The 16,801-nt window shown below is 38.4% G+C and overlaps 1 protein-coding gene across 1 annotated transcript; it reads right to left on the bottom strand.

Annotated features, from left to right (window-relative positions):
• Window positions 1-627: 627 nt before the first annotated feature.
• On the bottom strand, window positions 628-16,446 carry LOC100371881 (uncharacterized). The gene is made up of 10 exons (XM_006819499.3): window positions 16,275-16,446; window positions 15,644-15,769; window positions 14,853-14,934; window positions 12,751-12,866; window positions 12,139-12,488; window positions 11,350-11,486; window positions 9,450-10,440; window positions 6,253-7,436; window positions 5,291-5,539; window positions 628-4,582 (listed from the first exon to the last, which is right to left on the bottom strand). Exons 2-10 carry the CDS (start codon window positions 15,733-15,735, stop codon window positions 1,547-1,549), a joined length of 6,237 nt encoding a protein of 2,078 aa, XP_006819562.2. The 5' UTR covers window positions 15,736-15,769; window positions 16,275-16,446; the 3' UTR covers window positions 628-1,546.
• Between the last annotated feature and the right edge of the window lie 355 nt (window positions 16,447-16,801).

The raw sequence follows: 16,801 nt of genomic DNA, 5'->3' as shown, positions 1-16,801 counted from the left end.
TACCCCATAAAAAAAACAAGATGCCTGCCAGCAATCTTTGATCCAATTGCGCAATAAATCGTCATGGACATGTATCCCAACATGTATAATCTATGTACCAAGTTTGAATGACAAAGCATGTCCAAAATACAACATTTTCAAAAAACAAGATGGCTGCCAGTTGGCCATCTTTGATCAAATTGTGAAATAAATCATCATGGATGTATAATCTATGTACCAAGTGTGAATGAAAACTGACAAAGCATGTCCAAAATACAACATTTTCAAAAAACAAGATGGCTGCCAGTCTGCCATCTTTGATCCAATTGTGAAATAAATCATCATGGACATGTATAATCTATGTACCAAGTGTGAATGAAAACTGACAAAGCATGTCCAAAATACAACATTTTCAAGAAACAAGATGGCTGCCAGTCTGCCATTTTGAATCGAATCGCTAAACCACTGCATGTGCACATGTCCCACATAAAGTACTAGGCACATGCAAAGAATGAACAGAATCGGTCGTAGGGATTCTGAGATACAACTCCGGACGGATGAACGGGGGCACGGACGGAGACCGAATTATAAGTCCCCGTTTTCGGACTTCGTCCGAACAGGGACTAATAAATGACAGACAAAATTAAATGTTGTAATAGTTATGTATTTTCAACACCTTTCCTGCCTAGGACAATAATCTATTAATAAATGTTAGGTTTTCTAAAAACCAATCAATACAATCATTTGCAGGAAGTAAAAGCTACAACAAAGACATGTACAAAGAGTAAAAGTATCATTACAATATTCAGCTAAAATCACAAGACTTGTTCCTACAAAATTGTTTACAAGATACAATACACTTGTAAATTGTCTAAAAACTCTACAATAATTGTAACACTCAAGACATACACAATAAGCTGATTTTAAACTCAGTTCATAGAAGTCTCTCAGTGAAAAACAAAACAGATTAAATGTGTTTTGTTTTTATTTATTAATTGTATTGATGAAACAACCCTTTCTGGAAATTGACATGATTAGATTCAAGGCGGCACCATTTTCTCAGTCATTTGCTAGTCAAATTGAACAGACACTGGAACAATTGTTACGCTAAACTACTGTTCAGGAAAATGAATTAGTTTTTTACTTAGTAAACATAGAATGGCCTGAGCCATTGCTCGCATGCTTGGAAATTCTCATTAAAAATAATAATAAAAATTAAATGTGGCAGTAATTAAAAAAACATTAAAATTCCTATATTAGGAAATGTGGTTATACATTCTACAGGCAGTATTATAAAACGAATGATATGATTCAAAGAAGACAGGATATAATGAATAAGATGTGTATATATAAATGAGTATATGAATGAAACAACTGAAAAAGATACATCTTGACAATATTAGTTGTAAAACAATACAAAGTCCTCTGCAAGAAATGGACACTCAATCAGTTTATAAAAAAATTTCTTGGCAAAAGATTAAAAAAAAATTAAAATAGTCACTGCAGTCAAAATTAAAAGAATACAGTTCTCTTATTTATAGGTTTAAATAATTTTTTTAAAAATAGTTTACTTTCTTCGTGCCCTAAGCGACCTTTTCGGTGCAGGTGACTTGGCTACTTTTTTTGGAGTAGGTTTCACCTTTGTGGATTGTTTCTTAACTGGAGATTTTGCGACTGCCTTGGACCGAATTGAGCGAGCTTTCTTTGGAGAAGGTGATGAAATGTCTTTGTCAGGTGCACTCCTTTTAGCATTTCTAACGCTTTTTTTCACCTCATTTTTCTTGGCAGTCTTATTGGGCTGTACAGCAATATCAACTGAAGCATTTCTTTTAGTTGCACGTTTAGTATCAGTTTTTGTTTCAGTCTTGAGGCTAAGTGGAGATTTTGTAGGTTCAGCTTTGATTCCTCTGCGAGATTTTGCTGAGGCTGCTATTGGTGTTTCAGGTTTCTTCACAGGGCTTACAAGTTTGGCTTGTCTTCCCCTGCGAGTTTTTGCTGGTGTTGCCTTTGGTGTTGCAAGTTTCTTAACAGGGCTTGCCTTTGCTGTAACAGGTTTCTTCACTGGGCTAACAGGTTTGGCTCGTCTTCCCCTGCGAGTTTTTGCTGGTGTTGCCTTTGGTGTTGCTGGTTTCTTAACAGGGCTTGCCTTTGGTGTAATCGGTTTGGCTTGTCTTCCCCTGCGAGTTTTTGCAGGCGTTGCCTTTGCCGTTTCAGGTTTCTTAACAGGGCTTGCATTTGGTGTAACCGGTTTGGCTTGTCTTCCCCTGCGAGTTTTTGCTGGCGTTTCCTTTGGCGTCTCAGGTTTCTTAACAGGGCTTGCCTTTGGTGTAATCGGTTTGGCTGGTCTTCCCCTGCGTGTTTTTGCTGGCGTTGCCTTTGGCATTTCAGGTTTCTTAACAGGGCTTGCCTTTGGTGTAACCGGTTTGGCTGGTCTTCCCCTGCGAGTTTTTGCTGGCGTTGCCTTTGGCGTTTCAGGTTTCTTAACAGGGCTTGCCTTTGGTGTAATCGGTTTGGCTGGTCTTCCCCTGCGTGTTTTTGCTGGCGTTGCCTTTGGCGTTTCAGGTTTCTTAACAGGGCTTGCCTTTGGTGTAATCGGTTTGGCAGGTCTTCCCCTGCGTGTTTTTGCAGGCGTTGCCTTTGACGTTTCAGGTTTCTTAACAGGGCTTGCCTTTGGTGTAACCGGTTTGGCTGGTCTTCCCCTGCGAGTTTTTGCTGGCGTTGCCTTTGGCGTTTCCTTTGGCGTTTCAGGTTTCTCAACAGGGCTTGCCTTTGGTGTAACCGGTTTGGCTGGTCTTCCCCTGCGTGTTTTTGCTGGCACTGCCTTTGGCGTTTCAGGTTTCTTAACAGGGCTTGGCTCTGGTGTAACAGTTTTGGCTTGTCTTCCCCTGCGTGTTTTTGCTGGCACTGCCTTTGGTGTTGCAGGTTTCTTAACAGGACTTGCCTTTGCTGTAACAGGTTTCTTCATTGGGCTAACAGGTTTGGCTTGTCTTCCCCTGCGAGTTTTTGCTGGTATTGCCTTTGGCGTTTCAGGTTTCTCAACAGGGCTTGCCTTTGCTGCAACAGGTTTCTTCACTGGGCTTGCCTTTGCTGTACCAAGTTTGGCTGGTCTACCTCTGCGAGTCTTTGCTGGTGTTGCTTTTAGTGTTTCAGTTTTCTTCACTGGGCTCACAGCTGGTACGACATTGGTCCCTCTGGGAGATTTGGCCAACTTAACAGGTGTTGGTGTTTGGGGTTTCTTAGAAGGTTTTGTTGCCGGAGTCTTTGGAGAACTTGCTTCAAGTAACTTGGCAGGAACAGGTGAATTAGCATTGGGTGCAGTTGCTGGAGTAACTGCGGCAACCTTGGCTTTTTTGGATACAGGTGGTGATGATACAGAGTCCATCATTTTGCGTTTATTTCCTTGTTTAGGAGTAGCAAACATATCTGCTACACCCGTGAGGTCTTCTGATGGTTGTTTCTGTTTGGGAGATTTCATTATTCTAGCAACACCAATGAAATCATCTACAGCCCTTGTCTTTTGTCTGGGAGATTTCAAAATTCTTGATAATCCAGCAAGACCCAAGCTTTTTCGACTAACTTTAATGTCGCTCTTTGGGGTTGGAACTGCTTTTACTGGCTGGGCTTCGTTTGTTGGAGTCTTAGTGAGTTTCAATGGCAATATCATTTTATCTACAGATTTCTTCCCTGGAGTTGGTTTTGATTTCACCGTTTTGCCAACTTTAGTAGGAGTCTGGGTAGGTTTCAATGGTGATGACATTCTCTCCAGAGATCTCTTCCGTGGAGTTGGCTTTGCTTTTACTGTTTTGCCAACTTTAGTAGGAGTTTGGGTAGGTTTCAATGGTGATGACATTCTCTCCAGAGATCTCTTCCGTGGAGTTGGCTTTGCTTTTACTGTTTTGCCAACTTTAGTAGGAGTTTGGGTAGGTTTCAATGGTGATGACATTCTCTCCAGAGATCTCTTCCGTGGAGTTGGCTTTGCTTTTACTGTTTTGCCAACTTTAGTAGGAGTTTGGGTAGGTTTCAATGGTGATGACATTCTCTCCAGAGATCTCTTCCGTGGAGTTGGCTTTGCTTTTACTGTTTTGCCAATTTTAGTAGGAGTTTGGGCAGGTTTCAATGGTGACATCATTCTATCAACGTCTTTGTATATAGTCTTCTTCGGTGTAGACTTCACAGTAGTTGCCATTTTAGTTGGTGTTTTAGTGGGCTTCAGTGGTGTCAACAACCTTGTAGGAGTTCTGCTTTCACTTGAAGATCCAGGAGAGGACATTGGAGACACAGTCATCTCACCTGGTCCCTCTGGAGTCATCAATTCTGACGGAGTAACTGGAGTCATGGGTGGCGTATTCAAATTATACTTTGGTGTTTTCTTCAGTGATTTGGGAGTTCTTATTGCTTTTGGTGAAGGTGTGCTGAACATCTCTACCATTCCAGTAAAACTTTCATTAGCTGCAGCTCCCGACAATTTTAGTGATTCTTTTCTACCTTTGCGAGGACGCTTAACTGGTTTTGGGGTGTTAACACGTCTTTTACTTTTACCAATAACAATGGTGGCCGGAGAATCAGCATGGCCAGTAGTTCTAACACCAGACAGCAGCTTAGCCTATCAAAAAAATTGAAAGTGAAATTAGAAACAAATTGGCTCTATTAAAAGAGAAATCTTTAATGAAACCAGATAAAAATAAACAATTGCAGTTACTGTAAACTACATCTTTAAAACTTTACAAAGTTATCATGAGAATACCAGAAAGTAAGTACAAGGGCAGTACGGCTATCATAATGACAAACATGTAGCGGAGGTTGATGCGTTTCCATACTGCCTGAATGCACACTTTGTGGTGTTCTTGTGATTACCTTATTATTATATTACATTTTTCCTACTTGTAACAATTTTATGACAGTTCAAAACGACAATGAAAAACATTTTGTGCTGTAGAATTGTTTGAAGGGATCCAAAGACTCCAATTTTTGACATTCGTTATACTTTTGGAAACAAAATATCGCATGGCAATGATGGCAACCCACTACTCGTCACAGGTCCCCTGGCAAGTGACCAGCCAAAAGCCTGTCTTTCCTGTCTCGAGGCACAAGCCTAGGTGGCCATTTGCTCAGCTCAGCCAATCAAAATTACATTACTACCCCACCAGGTGCTATTTTACCCAGCATAAGAAATACAGCCACCAAAATGTGACACGGTCCCCCATTTTACGGCGAGCGTGCCAGAATGAAAATAAATGTTAGAACCAGTGCAATTTGAGGACCATGTACTTTTAAATTCAACCATAGTACTGACAATAATATGGTACTGTACCTTTGCAGGAGTGGCTCGTCGTCTCAGTAATTCTACAGATCTGTGTACAGCTACAACTCTATGCTTCAATGGAAATGAGCGTACAACTGTAGGCAGATCTACTTTGTTTTTGGCAACACCCTTTTTTACAATGTCAGCCCATCTGTTCTTTGGTGCTTGAGTGGTAATAGGAGTCTTCTTTGCAGACCTGGGGGTCTTCTTTGCGGACCTGGGGGTCTTCTTTGCGGACCTGGGGGTCTTCTTTGCAGACTGAATGTCAATATAAGCAGATAAAATTATGAACAAATATTTTCGCCGTGACATTTGGACTGCACACAAAATGCATTTTAAGGTGAAATCAATGTCGTACAGCATTCTGGAATCATTCACAGATACACAAGGAAATAAAATGTGGCATTTTTAGTTGCACAATAAACACAGCAAATTTCTCTAATTTGGTTTTAGAAAATTTCAACCCTCCCTCTCCCCCCCTTTTCCATTAGTCCATTTGTGCAATTTAGATTCCCACACAAAATTGCATACAATGTAAATTTCTAATATTTAGAATTTTTGAGTCCATGTCACTTGTATCACATAAATATTCTACTTTTTTAGTTGTACTTTCAATAAAATATCCAAAATATTCCCAAAAATCAAGCTCACTCCATACATTAGAGTTTATCTATAGATTTATTCCAATGTGAATGCTGTTTTTCTCAGCATACATAGAAGGCGTGCTCTCCTCAATCAACCTGATAAACAACACAGCTCAGATATTACAATGAATACAATAGATGTAACACATTGTTATGCAAATTAACTTGCCATGATATTTTGCAGGGGAGAACAATGCAAAAAACATGCATTTAATCCTAAATTTGGGTCTGGTTAAAAGAAATTTTTTTAAAAACAAAAATGATAAAATTTAAACAAATTTTTGAAAAACATTGCGTCAGTTTAATAATGTTACAAATACAACCTACCTTCTTTGAGGGAGTTTTCTTCAATGGTGTAGATACTCTTTTTGGAGTGATCTCCTTTGAAGACTTGGCAGCTGATTTTACTGGAGATTTTTTGGGTGTGGTGGTGGTCTTTTTCACCACAGGACTTGGTGTCTTAACTGCTGTAGATACCTTTGGACTGGCTGCTTTCTTTGTAGATTTTGGTGTAACTGGTTTTGGCGATCCTTTGGGTATGGGAGACTTCTTGGTTGTTGGCTTTACGACTTTACCACCACTAACTCTTCCCCCCTTTGCGGGTGATGGAGTTTTGAACAAATCTGACACACCGGTAAAACTGGTATCAGCAACAGCAGGCACATTTCCTGATTTTCTTTTTGATGCAACCTTTTTGGCAGGGGTTCCTTTTAGAGTCTTGATTGGAGTTTTTATTGCAGGTGAATTGGTCAGTGTCTTAGTCTTTGCAGGACTTTGTGTCCTAACTGCTGGGGATGCCTTTGGACTGACTGCTTTCTTCACAGATTTTGGAGTTACTGGTTTTGATAGAGCCTTAGGAGATGCTTTCGGCGTGGGAGTCTTCTTAGGGGATGATTTTGGCGATTTTTTGGGCGTGGGAGTCTTTTTTGGCTTTACAATTTTACCACCACTGACTCTTCTTCCTTTTGCTGGTGATGGAGTCTTGAACAATTGTGCCACACCAGTGAAACTAGCATCACTGACAAGCGACAGCTTTTTGAGCTGCTTTGGAGTTAAATTGTTAGGACTAGATGCTTTTGGTGACTTTGCTTTAGGCAACTGCTTTGGACTCGCTGCTTTCTTATTTGGAGATATCTTGGGAGACTTGACTTTGGGAGATGTTTTGGGGCTTGATGCCTTTTTCACAGGTGTTATTTTCTTGGGAGACTGCTGTTTTACTGATCCAGTTTTTGGAGATTCTTCAGCAATTGTAGCAGTTACAGGGGTAGCTGCAATTGAATACCGGGCACGCCTTACTGGTGTGCCCATTTTGGGAGATTTACATGGAGTGGATTTACGTCTACTGGAAGGTGCCAAAGCTCCACGGCGAATCGGTGTATTTGGAGGTAGTCGCTTGTCAAAATGCTCAGGACTCAGCTGGGGACCAAATGATACTCTTTTGCGTTTGGAACTCATTGCTACACTACCAACTGACTTCCTTTTCTGTCCTGATGAAGGAGTTTTTCTTTTTGCTGTAAAAAACAAAAAACAAAGGAAGCTTAGAAAAATCTGTATTTGTAATAAATTTTAAACTTTATATACACAAACAAATTTTGAAAACTATTGAGAACAGTTTAAGAATTAACATTCTAACAACGCATTTCAGGGATCTCGCCAGCCCAACGCGAGTGCTGATCGGTCATGAATATTAATGAGCTATATGAATATTAATTAGCAATGAATATTAATGAGTTCGGTCGCAGTGCAAAATATTTTTGAAATTAAGACATGTTTCACAATTTAGAAGATTTTTAATTTAAAAATTTAATATATTCGAAATGCGAATGCTGCAGACTAAAAAAACAGAGACAAATAAATTATAGTTGCAATATTTCTATTGCAAAAAGTGAAATAAAACGCATTTGAAACGTTTCAGCCAGGAATATGTTCACGGTCTTATTTACTCTAAATACATTCTCCTTCAAAAAAAGTATTGTTGTAATTTATTATTCGTACCATCAACTTCTAAAACGTATATATTCACAGTAATGTACGAACAAATAAAACTTCCGAACTTTCAAAGTTACGACGTGACATAACTTACTTCACAATGTTATACACCGATTATACCAATAATTCTTCTTACTCAGTCATGATGCAAAGCAAAAAAATTTACTTTTTTTTTTGATTTGAAATAATAGTAAAATTTGACTTAGTTTTATCGGGAGTGAATATTTTTGATCACTCGATCGCTTCGGTAAAAAAACACAGCCCGCCATGATGTTTGTGACGTATTAGTTGACCGGCATGTGTTCTTTGACCCGTCGGGTCAATAATTTCATTAACCAATCAGAATGCCGCATGGTAATGCCGGTAGAATCCGAAGTTTTCCGAATGGTTGTGATCATAAAAATTACATTGCGGAAGTAAAGCGATGTTGTAGCATAATGTGTTGACATCTATTTCAGTTGAAAACTGCACGATGGTTTTCGAAAGAGGAGATTAGCAATTTTTAAAAGGTAAAATAGTTCTTGAAAGAGTTTTTACATGATTCGCGATGATAACAGTTCAAATGTACTTTACCAAATCACGCAATAAACACGTTGATTTTTTTCTTGAGTAGCGTAAACTGTCAGATCGTGAATACTGCTTTGACCATGTTATATCGAGGTATAATTGATTTTGAAAGAATTTTAGCTTTCAATCTAAAGAATGTGTCTATCACAGAAAGTATTTACTTACAAACAAAGAGGTGCTAATTTCACAAGATTGACTAGCTGCTACGTATCGTGCGACTAGGTCTATTGTTTACAGATTATAATCCACGACTGGCAGGATGCGTGTCGGTCGGTACATAATTATAATAATAATCGGACAATAGTCCTGGTCGGAAGCATTTTCGTGATGGTCGCTAATTTTGAGGGCCGGTCGGGGCCGACCACCACCGACCAGCATGGCGAGATCCCTGGCATTTTTAGGTTAATTTTATTGTAATTATACATTATTATTAGACATTTCTAATATAACGGGTACAGTTAAACAAAAGTTGTATATCATATGCATTTAATATATGACTGACAATAGATCAACTATTCTAGAACATTGCATGTGCAAAATCATTATTGGATTTACCTCAATTCTTTGTGATAAATATTTTATAACAAGGCAGTGACATTGAAGGCAACTGTCTTCATCACATTCAAAAATTACAGTTGTTCTCTATGTTATTGCTATATACTACAGCAATTCTATAAAATTTGGCCTTGAAAGTGAGACCCTTTCAACTTTGAAGTTCAAGCCCAAGAATATGCATCCATCAAAGTACCAATCAAGGATGCATGTGGCCAAGAAACTTGACGCGAGAATTTCCTTTCTTGTGACTGGCAAGTTGAAAAAACTAACTAATTTTTTGACCACCAAATTGTATGTATTTTAACCAATTTTCGATGGCCACTGGAGTGGCACTTAATGTTGGGGGGGGGGGGGGGGGGGTTTAAATCTGCAACAATCCGAATGTAAAAACAAATCTATAAAAAGTGTCCCACCTGCACTCTGTGGTGACTTCACGGCCTTTGGTGAGGCTTTCGGAGACTTCACAGCCTTTGGCGAGGCTTTCGGAGACTTCACAGCCTTTGGCGAGGCTTTCGGAGACTTCACTGCCTTTGGTGAGGCTTTCGGAGACTTCACAGCCTTTGGCAAGGCTTTCGGAGACACCACAGCCTTTGACGAGGCTATCGGAGACTTCACTGCCTTTGGCGAGGCTTTCGGAGACTTCACAGCCTTTGGCGAGGCTTTCGGAGACTTCACAGCCTTTGGCGAGGCTTTTGGAGACACCACAGCCTTTGACGAGGCTATCGGAGATTTCACTGCCTTTGGCGAGGCTTTCGGAGACTTCACAGCCTTTGGCGAGGCTTTCGGAGACTTCACGGCCTTTGGCGAGGCTTTCGGAGACACCACGGCCTTTGGCAAGGCTTTCGGAGACACCACGGCCTTTGGCAAGGCTTTCGGATACTTCACGGCCTTTGGCGTGGCTTTTGGAGACTTCACGGCCTTTGGCGAGGCTTTTGGAGACTTCACGGCCTTTGGCGAGGCTTTTGGAGACTTCACGGCCTTTGGCGAGGCTTTTGGAGACTTGGCAGCCTTTGGCGAGGCTTTTGGAGACTTGGCAGCCTTTGGCGAGGCTTTTGGAGACTTGGCAGCCTTTGGCGAGGCTTTTAGAGACTTGGCAGCCTTTGGCGAGGCTTTTAGAGACTTCACAGCCTTTGGCGTGGCTTTTGGAGACTTCACAGCCTTTGGAGACTTTACTGCCTTGGGCATGGTTTTTGGAGAGAGCTTGATAACCAAAGGTTTAGGGGAACGCTTCACACTCTTTGGAGATGCTCGTTTTAGTGTGGATTTGGGAGACTTTTTCTGTTGTTTTGGAGAAAGCACATGCTCATCAACTTCCTGCACTGGAGCAGAACGTCTTCGGAGAATGCTGATGCCACTCTTTAATGTGGTACTGGTTGGAAGACGAGGACTGTCAACCTGGGGAGCCTGTCAAATAAAGACAATAACCATTAGTGTTCCCTTCAGACTCGAGCATGATGGCTAATTTGCACAACAATAATTTGTATTACTAATCAGTTTTTCACAACAAACATTGGGGTCCAAAATATAATTAATAAAATTAATGAGCCCATCTAACTGCAATTATATTACAACATATTATACTGATTGGGCAAGAGTGTGTTTTAATTACGCAAGCCAAGCATCAAAAGACAGCAACGCTACAGAGGCATTAGAAAAACATCAACAATGATTGAGAGGTGCCATTAATGATTATTCAGCCCTTGTCATAACACCCAAAAAGTCATGATGCAAATAAAATTCAGAAGAAGACACTGAAATGTTTTTTTGATGTGCATCAAGGTTCCATTATGTTCAACACAAGTACCAGATCTGGTTCCAGAATGGTGAAAAATTTTGATACATTTTTGGCCTGGATGGGTCATGAAACAAACATGTGCGCATGTTCAGTATAATGTCTGATGCATCTGTGAAGTTCGGCCCAAGCATGTGCGAGATACAGTTTGATATGGATATACAATCAATAAGTCCTTGTTTGCAGACTGTTCAAACAGGAACTAATAGGGAAATAGAACCAGTAACTAACTTTTAATCTGAATATGACAATACAGAAAACAATGATTTGTTTGGTCCAAGGGAACACATTCAGCTGTTTAGTGAATATAAATTCATTGATCACAGGGTAGAATAAAATAGAGACCAGATTAAATGACTCAATCATAATTGTGCTGCATAATTTTTACCCTGAACACAGGAATTAAATGGTGAATTTTCGACTGACCAGTAAAATACAAATAGTTGCATTTTCAACAAAATTTGGCCATCAACATTATCTCACTGAGAGAAATAAACCAAGACAGTGAAATGTAGACTTGCCTTAGAGCCACTCTTCTTAGATGAGCTGCCAAGTCGTTTGACTTGTAAAGGAGTTTGCTTTGATGGAGTAGCCTTCTTAGATTCTGCTGCTGACAGAGATTGCTGTGTGGAATTGACAATTCTTTCCTGCAGTGATGCTGAGGACAAATACAAAGTATAGAATTAGAACATATTAGAGTATAATTTGGCATAGCATTAGATATTCAGGAATTATAGTGTATGATTTGACCTGACCATGCAAAAAGTTGTGATGTTACAAGTCCCTGCACTTGTCTTCCCCTCATTTCACTTGTGTTTGATACATGTCTCATGTAAAATATAAACCATGTTGCAACATGTGGTATTTATCAACAGTAGTTGAATCACAGGGAGTTGGATAAACTTATGTATTTTAATAAATTATTAAACAAAATGTTATATAACTTTTCTTTAACACCCCCTCCTGGTATCGATGCCACAGTCGTGGCGCATTTCAACCCTTGGGATATTTTACTATAATAGGGAGTGTCTACATCGCCCGTTAAAATTTGCATATAACATTAGCGCGCAACAAAGATTGTGATAAAGGAAAGAGTGGTATAAACAAAGATCAGTGATTACTTGAAATTGACACCAGGAGGGGGGGTAAAAAAAAGAACAGTTATATAACATTTTATTATTTAATAATTTATTAAAATACATAAGTTTGTCCAACTCCCTGTGGTTGAATTCAACAAACTTATTATTTTGCCAGAACTAGTTTTCATGAGCTCAAAAAACTTGATGAAAAGCCGACAGTGAATACTGTACCTTGTTTAGGTGTTGCTACTTTTGGTGATTTCCCAGATAGGATTTTAGACAGTGTCATGATTTTAGATTTGGGAGAATTACAACCAACTACTCTGACTGGAGTGGTGCTTTTGCTGTTCTTTTCACTCCCCAATTCACTAGCTTTCTTAGTCTTTGATTTCGGACTTGGAGATCTGGTAGCAGCGGGCAATGGTGGAGTAATAATTGACTCCTTGGCTGGTGTCTTGGCTGGTGTTTTGAGTGGTGGTGCAATGGGTGAAGACACAGCATTTGTATTCTGCATTGGTTTCTTACCGGGTGTAGATTTTTTAGGAGTTAGACGATGCCTAGATCCTGCTGGATATTCAAACCTACAATACAGATAAAAGATTAGTACAATAATGTAAAAATTTATTGCAATAAATTGGCAACATTTTTACACTCATAAAAAAGGAAAATGTTATTATTGGATTAATAAGGGTAATTAACTAAACTAATAAGCATTCAACTGTTTTACTAATAATTAGTAACTTAGTATCAGATACAACACTTGCTATATGAGGTAGTTACTGTGTTACTTAAAATCATCAAAACAGTAAGAAGCAGTCATACACAATTTGCACAAATACTTACCTGAACGATCTATCAATAATTGTGAAAACATCCATGTGTTTAATCTGTTCCTGTCCCGATACTGCCCTTTTGTTTAACAATGTTGGATTAACTCCACTCAGGTTAGCTAGAAATACCTGGAAAAGAATGTTAAAAGCAGTGTTTATAGTGTCCTGTCATGTTGACATGGTGATGTCTATACCATATACAGAGTTCTGCTTGGCCTGCCCAAGTGTCTGAAGCTAATTACTATTTTGATTTAAGGATGTAGTAGACTTTCGTGGTGATTTTTTTCTTCATATTTTTTTCTTTTATTAAATGGTGACTTATACCTATAGACAGCCATACGACCTTGTTTTTTTTATTAAATCACGTTTTTATTTTAAGAAAAACGGCTTTTTTTAAAAAATAATTTACAATTAACGGAAACCCCGAGGAATGTGCACTTCGACTAAGCCCCTCTGAGCCAAAACAATAACATTTGTAATTAGCTTAATCCCGCAAATAAACATCGCGTGTACGCGTCCGGTCAAATGACCGGATACACTCACTCGTTGCTGATAGTTCATCGCATCACTTTTCTCTACTATATATTACTGTTCATTTATTTTGTTTTGACCAAGTTTATTTTGAAGAATAGCACAGGGAAAAAATTGGAAAAAAGAGTGTTCCAATGACAGGCGAAACCTAGAACACTAAGCCGGGGTATTTGAAACCGAAACTGTCATCTAATCGTTAGGCCGTCGCTGATTGGCTGCTGAGCTAGAATGCCAATTTTTAGTTTCAAATACCCCCAGGAAAGTGTTGTAGGTTCTTCGTGTAATTAGGTGTTCGTATGCAAGGGATTTTTCCACACAAAAACGACGAATTCGGCCGAGTTTTGTTATTGGTTGGCCTAATATAACCCCAATGAACCGTATTTTTGTGAAAGATTAGTATTTTTGTCCTGATTTGTAGGAATCTGAAAAACAAGTTTCACAACTTGTCTCTTATTTAGTTTTATGCGTCATTCAAGATGGCGGCCCCATATAGTAAATATCGTATTTATTTTATTATCACGTGTGCGCCAGCTGACTGTGACGGCCATACTTCGTTTTCACGTTGCTTTTTTTCAAATTATCGATTTTTTCATAACTTTATCGGCCATGTACCAAACGGGTTGTTTTGATTTTTATAAAACCAACACAATAGCTATCTTAAACATCAAAAATTAACTGAATAAGATGCGCTGAAATGAAAATATCCTCTCGACTGTGCTACTTTTGGTTTTTGAGTCTTTTCATCCATTTGAAACGTAACGTGTCTAAAACCACAAAAATCACGATTACGCGAACAGTTCTTGTCCGATTACATTGATTTTTTCAGAGATTGAACTCAAGATCAACTGAAAACAAAATGTAAAATATTTTTCAAGTATCAGTTATATTTCATTACTAATTGACCTGTGAAAAAAGAGCACTCTAATTTATTACAAAATTCTTCTCCACCACTTTGTAAAAGAACCAAACAATTCAGAAACCATCTCTTTTACATTACTGTTAAGAACATTGTAGTCTTCCTGTTCTCATAAGTATATGTTGGCTAACTGTTTTCGCTTTCTAGGAGCAGTAAAAATAGCAGAACAATCGATTTTGTTTATTTAGCAGTCACGTGACGCAATTAATGTTGACATTAGTGTTATCATAATTTTTGGATAGCGTGTTGCAAGGGCTACAATAACATGTAAAAATTGTTAGTCATTAATAATTATTATTATTTTTATCAAGCTTTTTTCTGTTTTGCCTAACGAAAGTCTACTACATCCTTAATCTAAGCTATTATAATAAATATTCAAAGCATTTAAAAAAAAACGTGTGTTACAGTCAGTGGTTTTATGAATTTGATCTGCTTTCTTCTGTGATGGAAAGTTGTTAAATCAGAAATAATTATTCCTTGACTATCGATAAAACATCTGTTTCATTAATCACTAGAATTAGACCTGATTATCGTGAACAATTACAGCAATGAAGTATATCCTGAGAAGTGCCTATCATTTAGAAATGCCTTTCTACAGTTTTATGATTCATCATCTTTTATCAATGACAACACATCTTTTTATCAGTTTTTTTTCCCAGTAACCTTACCTCATCATTTTGATTTACATCTATTCTACAGTGTTCCTTAGATACATTTGGCAACTGAATACGAATGTCGCAATCATTCATCCTGAAATCAAATCATAATTCAATGTTAAAACAAAGTAACACATACAGGGATCTACAGAACCCAAGAATTGCAGAAAGTGCTCATCACTAATGTCACATTATTATTGTCATGCATGGAGTTGTAATACCCATTCTTTTCAGCCTGGAAAATAATAGCTATGTGAATGAGAGTCAGTCGCCAAATCAATTACCACATTGAGAAAGTGTTTGTGTTTACATTTGCAAACTACCACATTCGACTAAATAATATTTTGGTTCAACTAATGTCAGCAGTACAAGGTACTGTAGGTATCATAATTTTCAGTAAGTAATTTAAAGTAGGTAGCATTCTGGAGTTGTATCCCACAGAAAATTCTAGGATCTTCAACTGATTTTTCATGTATGAGTAATCTGCACAAATTATTTGCACAAAACTGATGTGATGCACGTCTAATCCAGAAAAAAAATGTTAAAGAATTATACAACTAAATATGATATCACAAACAAAGGACTGGCAAATATTGAGAAATAATAGAATGGAAGATAAATCCAGGAACATTGTACACTATTTATTGCTAGATCAGAATAGAATTTGGGCAGCTAAGCTAAAAATAGACCATAAATGCTTTAACGAATTCATTGTTTGCTCTATGGAAATTCTGCCGTCAGATCAGGATTTGTGAATAGGTGGTGTTACCCAAGTAAATACAATAATAAAATTGATATATTACCTTCCAAGAAGACATTCTGTATTTGTGAGTGGAAACCTAGCTCCATCAGCGCCATTGCGTTTAATAACCACGATATTTCCATACAGTGGCATGATTATGTTTTACAGAGATTCAACTCCGTAGATCCTGTAGAGGGAAATTTAAACAATGACACGCATGTTTGAAATGAACAGTGCCTCACTGGTCAAAACACGTGACCAAACAATTGCAGTTGCTCGACAAGAAGGGCTTCTTCGTGTAGAATGCTGCAATTATACAGCACTGAGACAAATTAAAAATTGTGTGACAGTGAACTCAAAGCAATGGTCAATCAACACACGAACAAGTTCATGTCATCAGTTCATATCAACACACTAGTGTGATTCTGATCTGACAGGTGATGCGAACGACGCTCGCTCACTGGTCCATATGCCGATATTTAATAAACGTCATCAACTACAGTTCAGGAAGCCATATCCATTGATTCAATACACATCAAAATGTTGGGATAAGCACATTTGATTTTAACCGGCCAACATATTGAGCATAGTTAACGAGTGCAAAAAGGGGAGCAACTCTTAATTTAAGTCTTTTAACAAAAGCATGAACATGGCACTGGCAATTAGATGAGAGTAATTACACGAAAACTCACCGATTAAGAAATACCTAACGGCCCACCGATCCTTGTTATGTTACATCAACCTTAAATCTCCACTGGTCCTAACTAAACGCGAACTTTCAGATGAAATATCACAGAATTCCGCGCTTAAAAACTTACGCGAAACTGCGAATCTGCGAACCTCCTCTCAATGTTTGCAACTGACGCGAAATGCCTGTTCACACAAAATAAGGCTCCACCATAACATTATAGTTCGCCGGCGATTTCAAAAATATTCAGTTCTTCGTATATGCCAACCATTAATTACGTTTTGACTACAAATAAATAAATATATATATATAATAATAGTTTCAAGATTATAATCTAAGTTTTGCATAAAATCGTAAAAATTTCTTTGCGGATGAATATGTTGATGCTACAAGGCTCGTCAAATCAGTTGACGCCATCAGCGTTTGAATTTCAGCGCCGAGGCACCTGATTGGTTCGCAGGAAAGATAACAAATATTCAAATAAGCTGAATAAGCCTATTGTAATGTTAATATGAGGGGTGGCAGTGAACA

This window comes from Saccoglossus kowalevskii, chromosome 10, assembly GCF_978046115.1.
Source record: "Saccoglossus kowalevskii chromosome 10, keSacKowa6.1, whole genome shotgun sequence".
Taxonomy (NCBI): Eukaryota; Metazoa; Hemichordata; class Enteropneusta; family Harrimaniidae; genus Saccoglossus; species Saccoglossus kowalevskii.
Note: the sequence above shows the minus strand (reverse complement) of the source record. Positions and strands in the feature narration are given on the sequence as shown.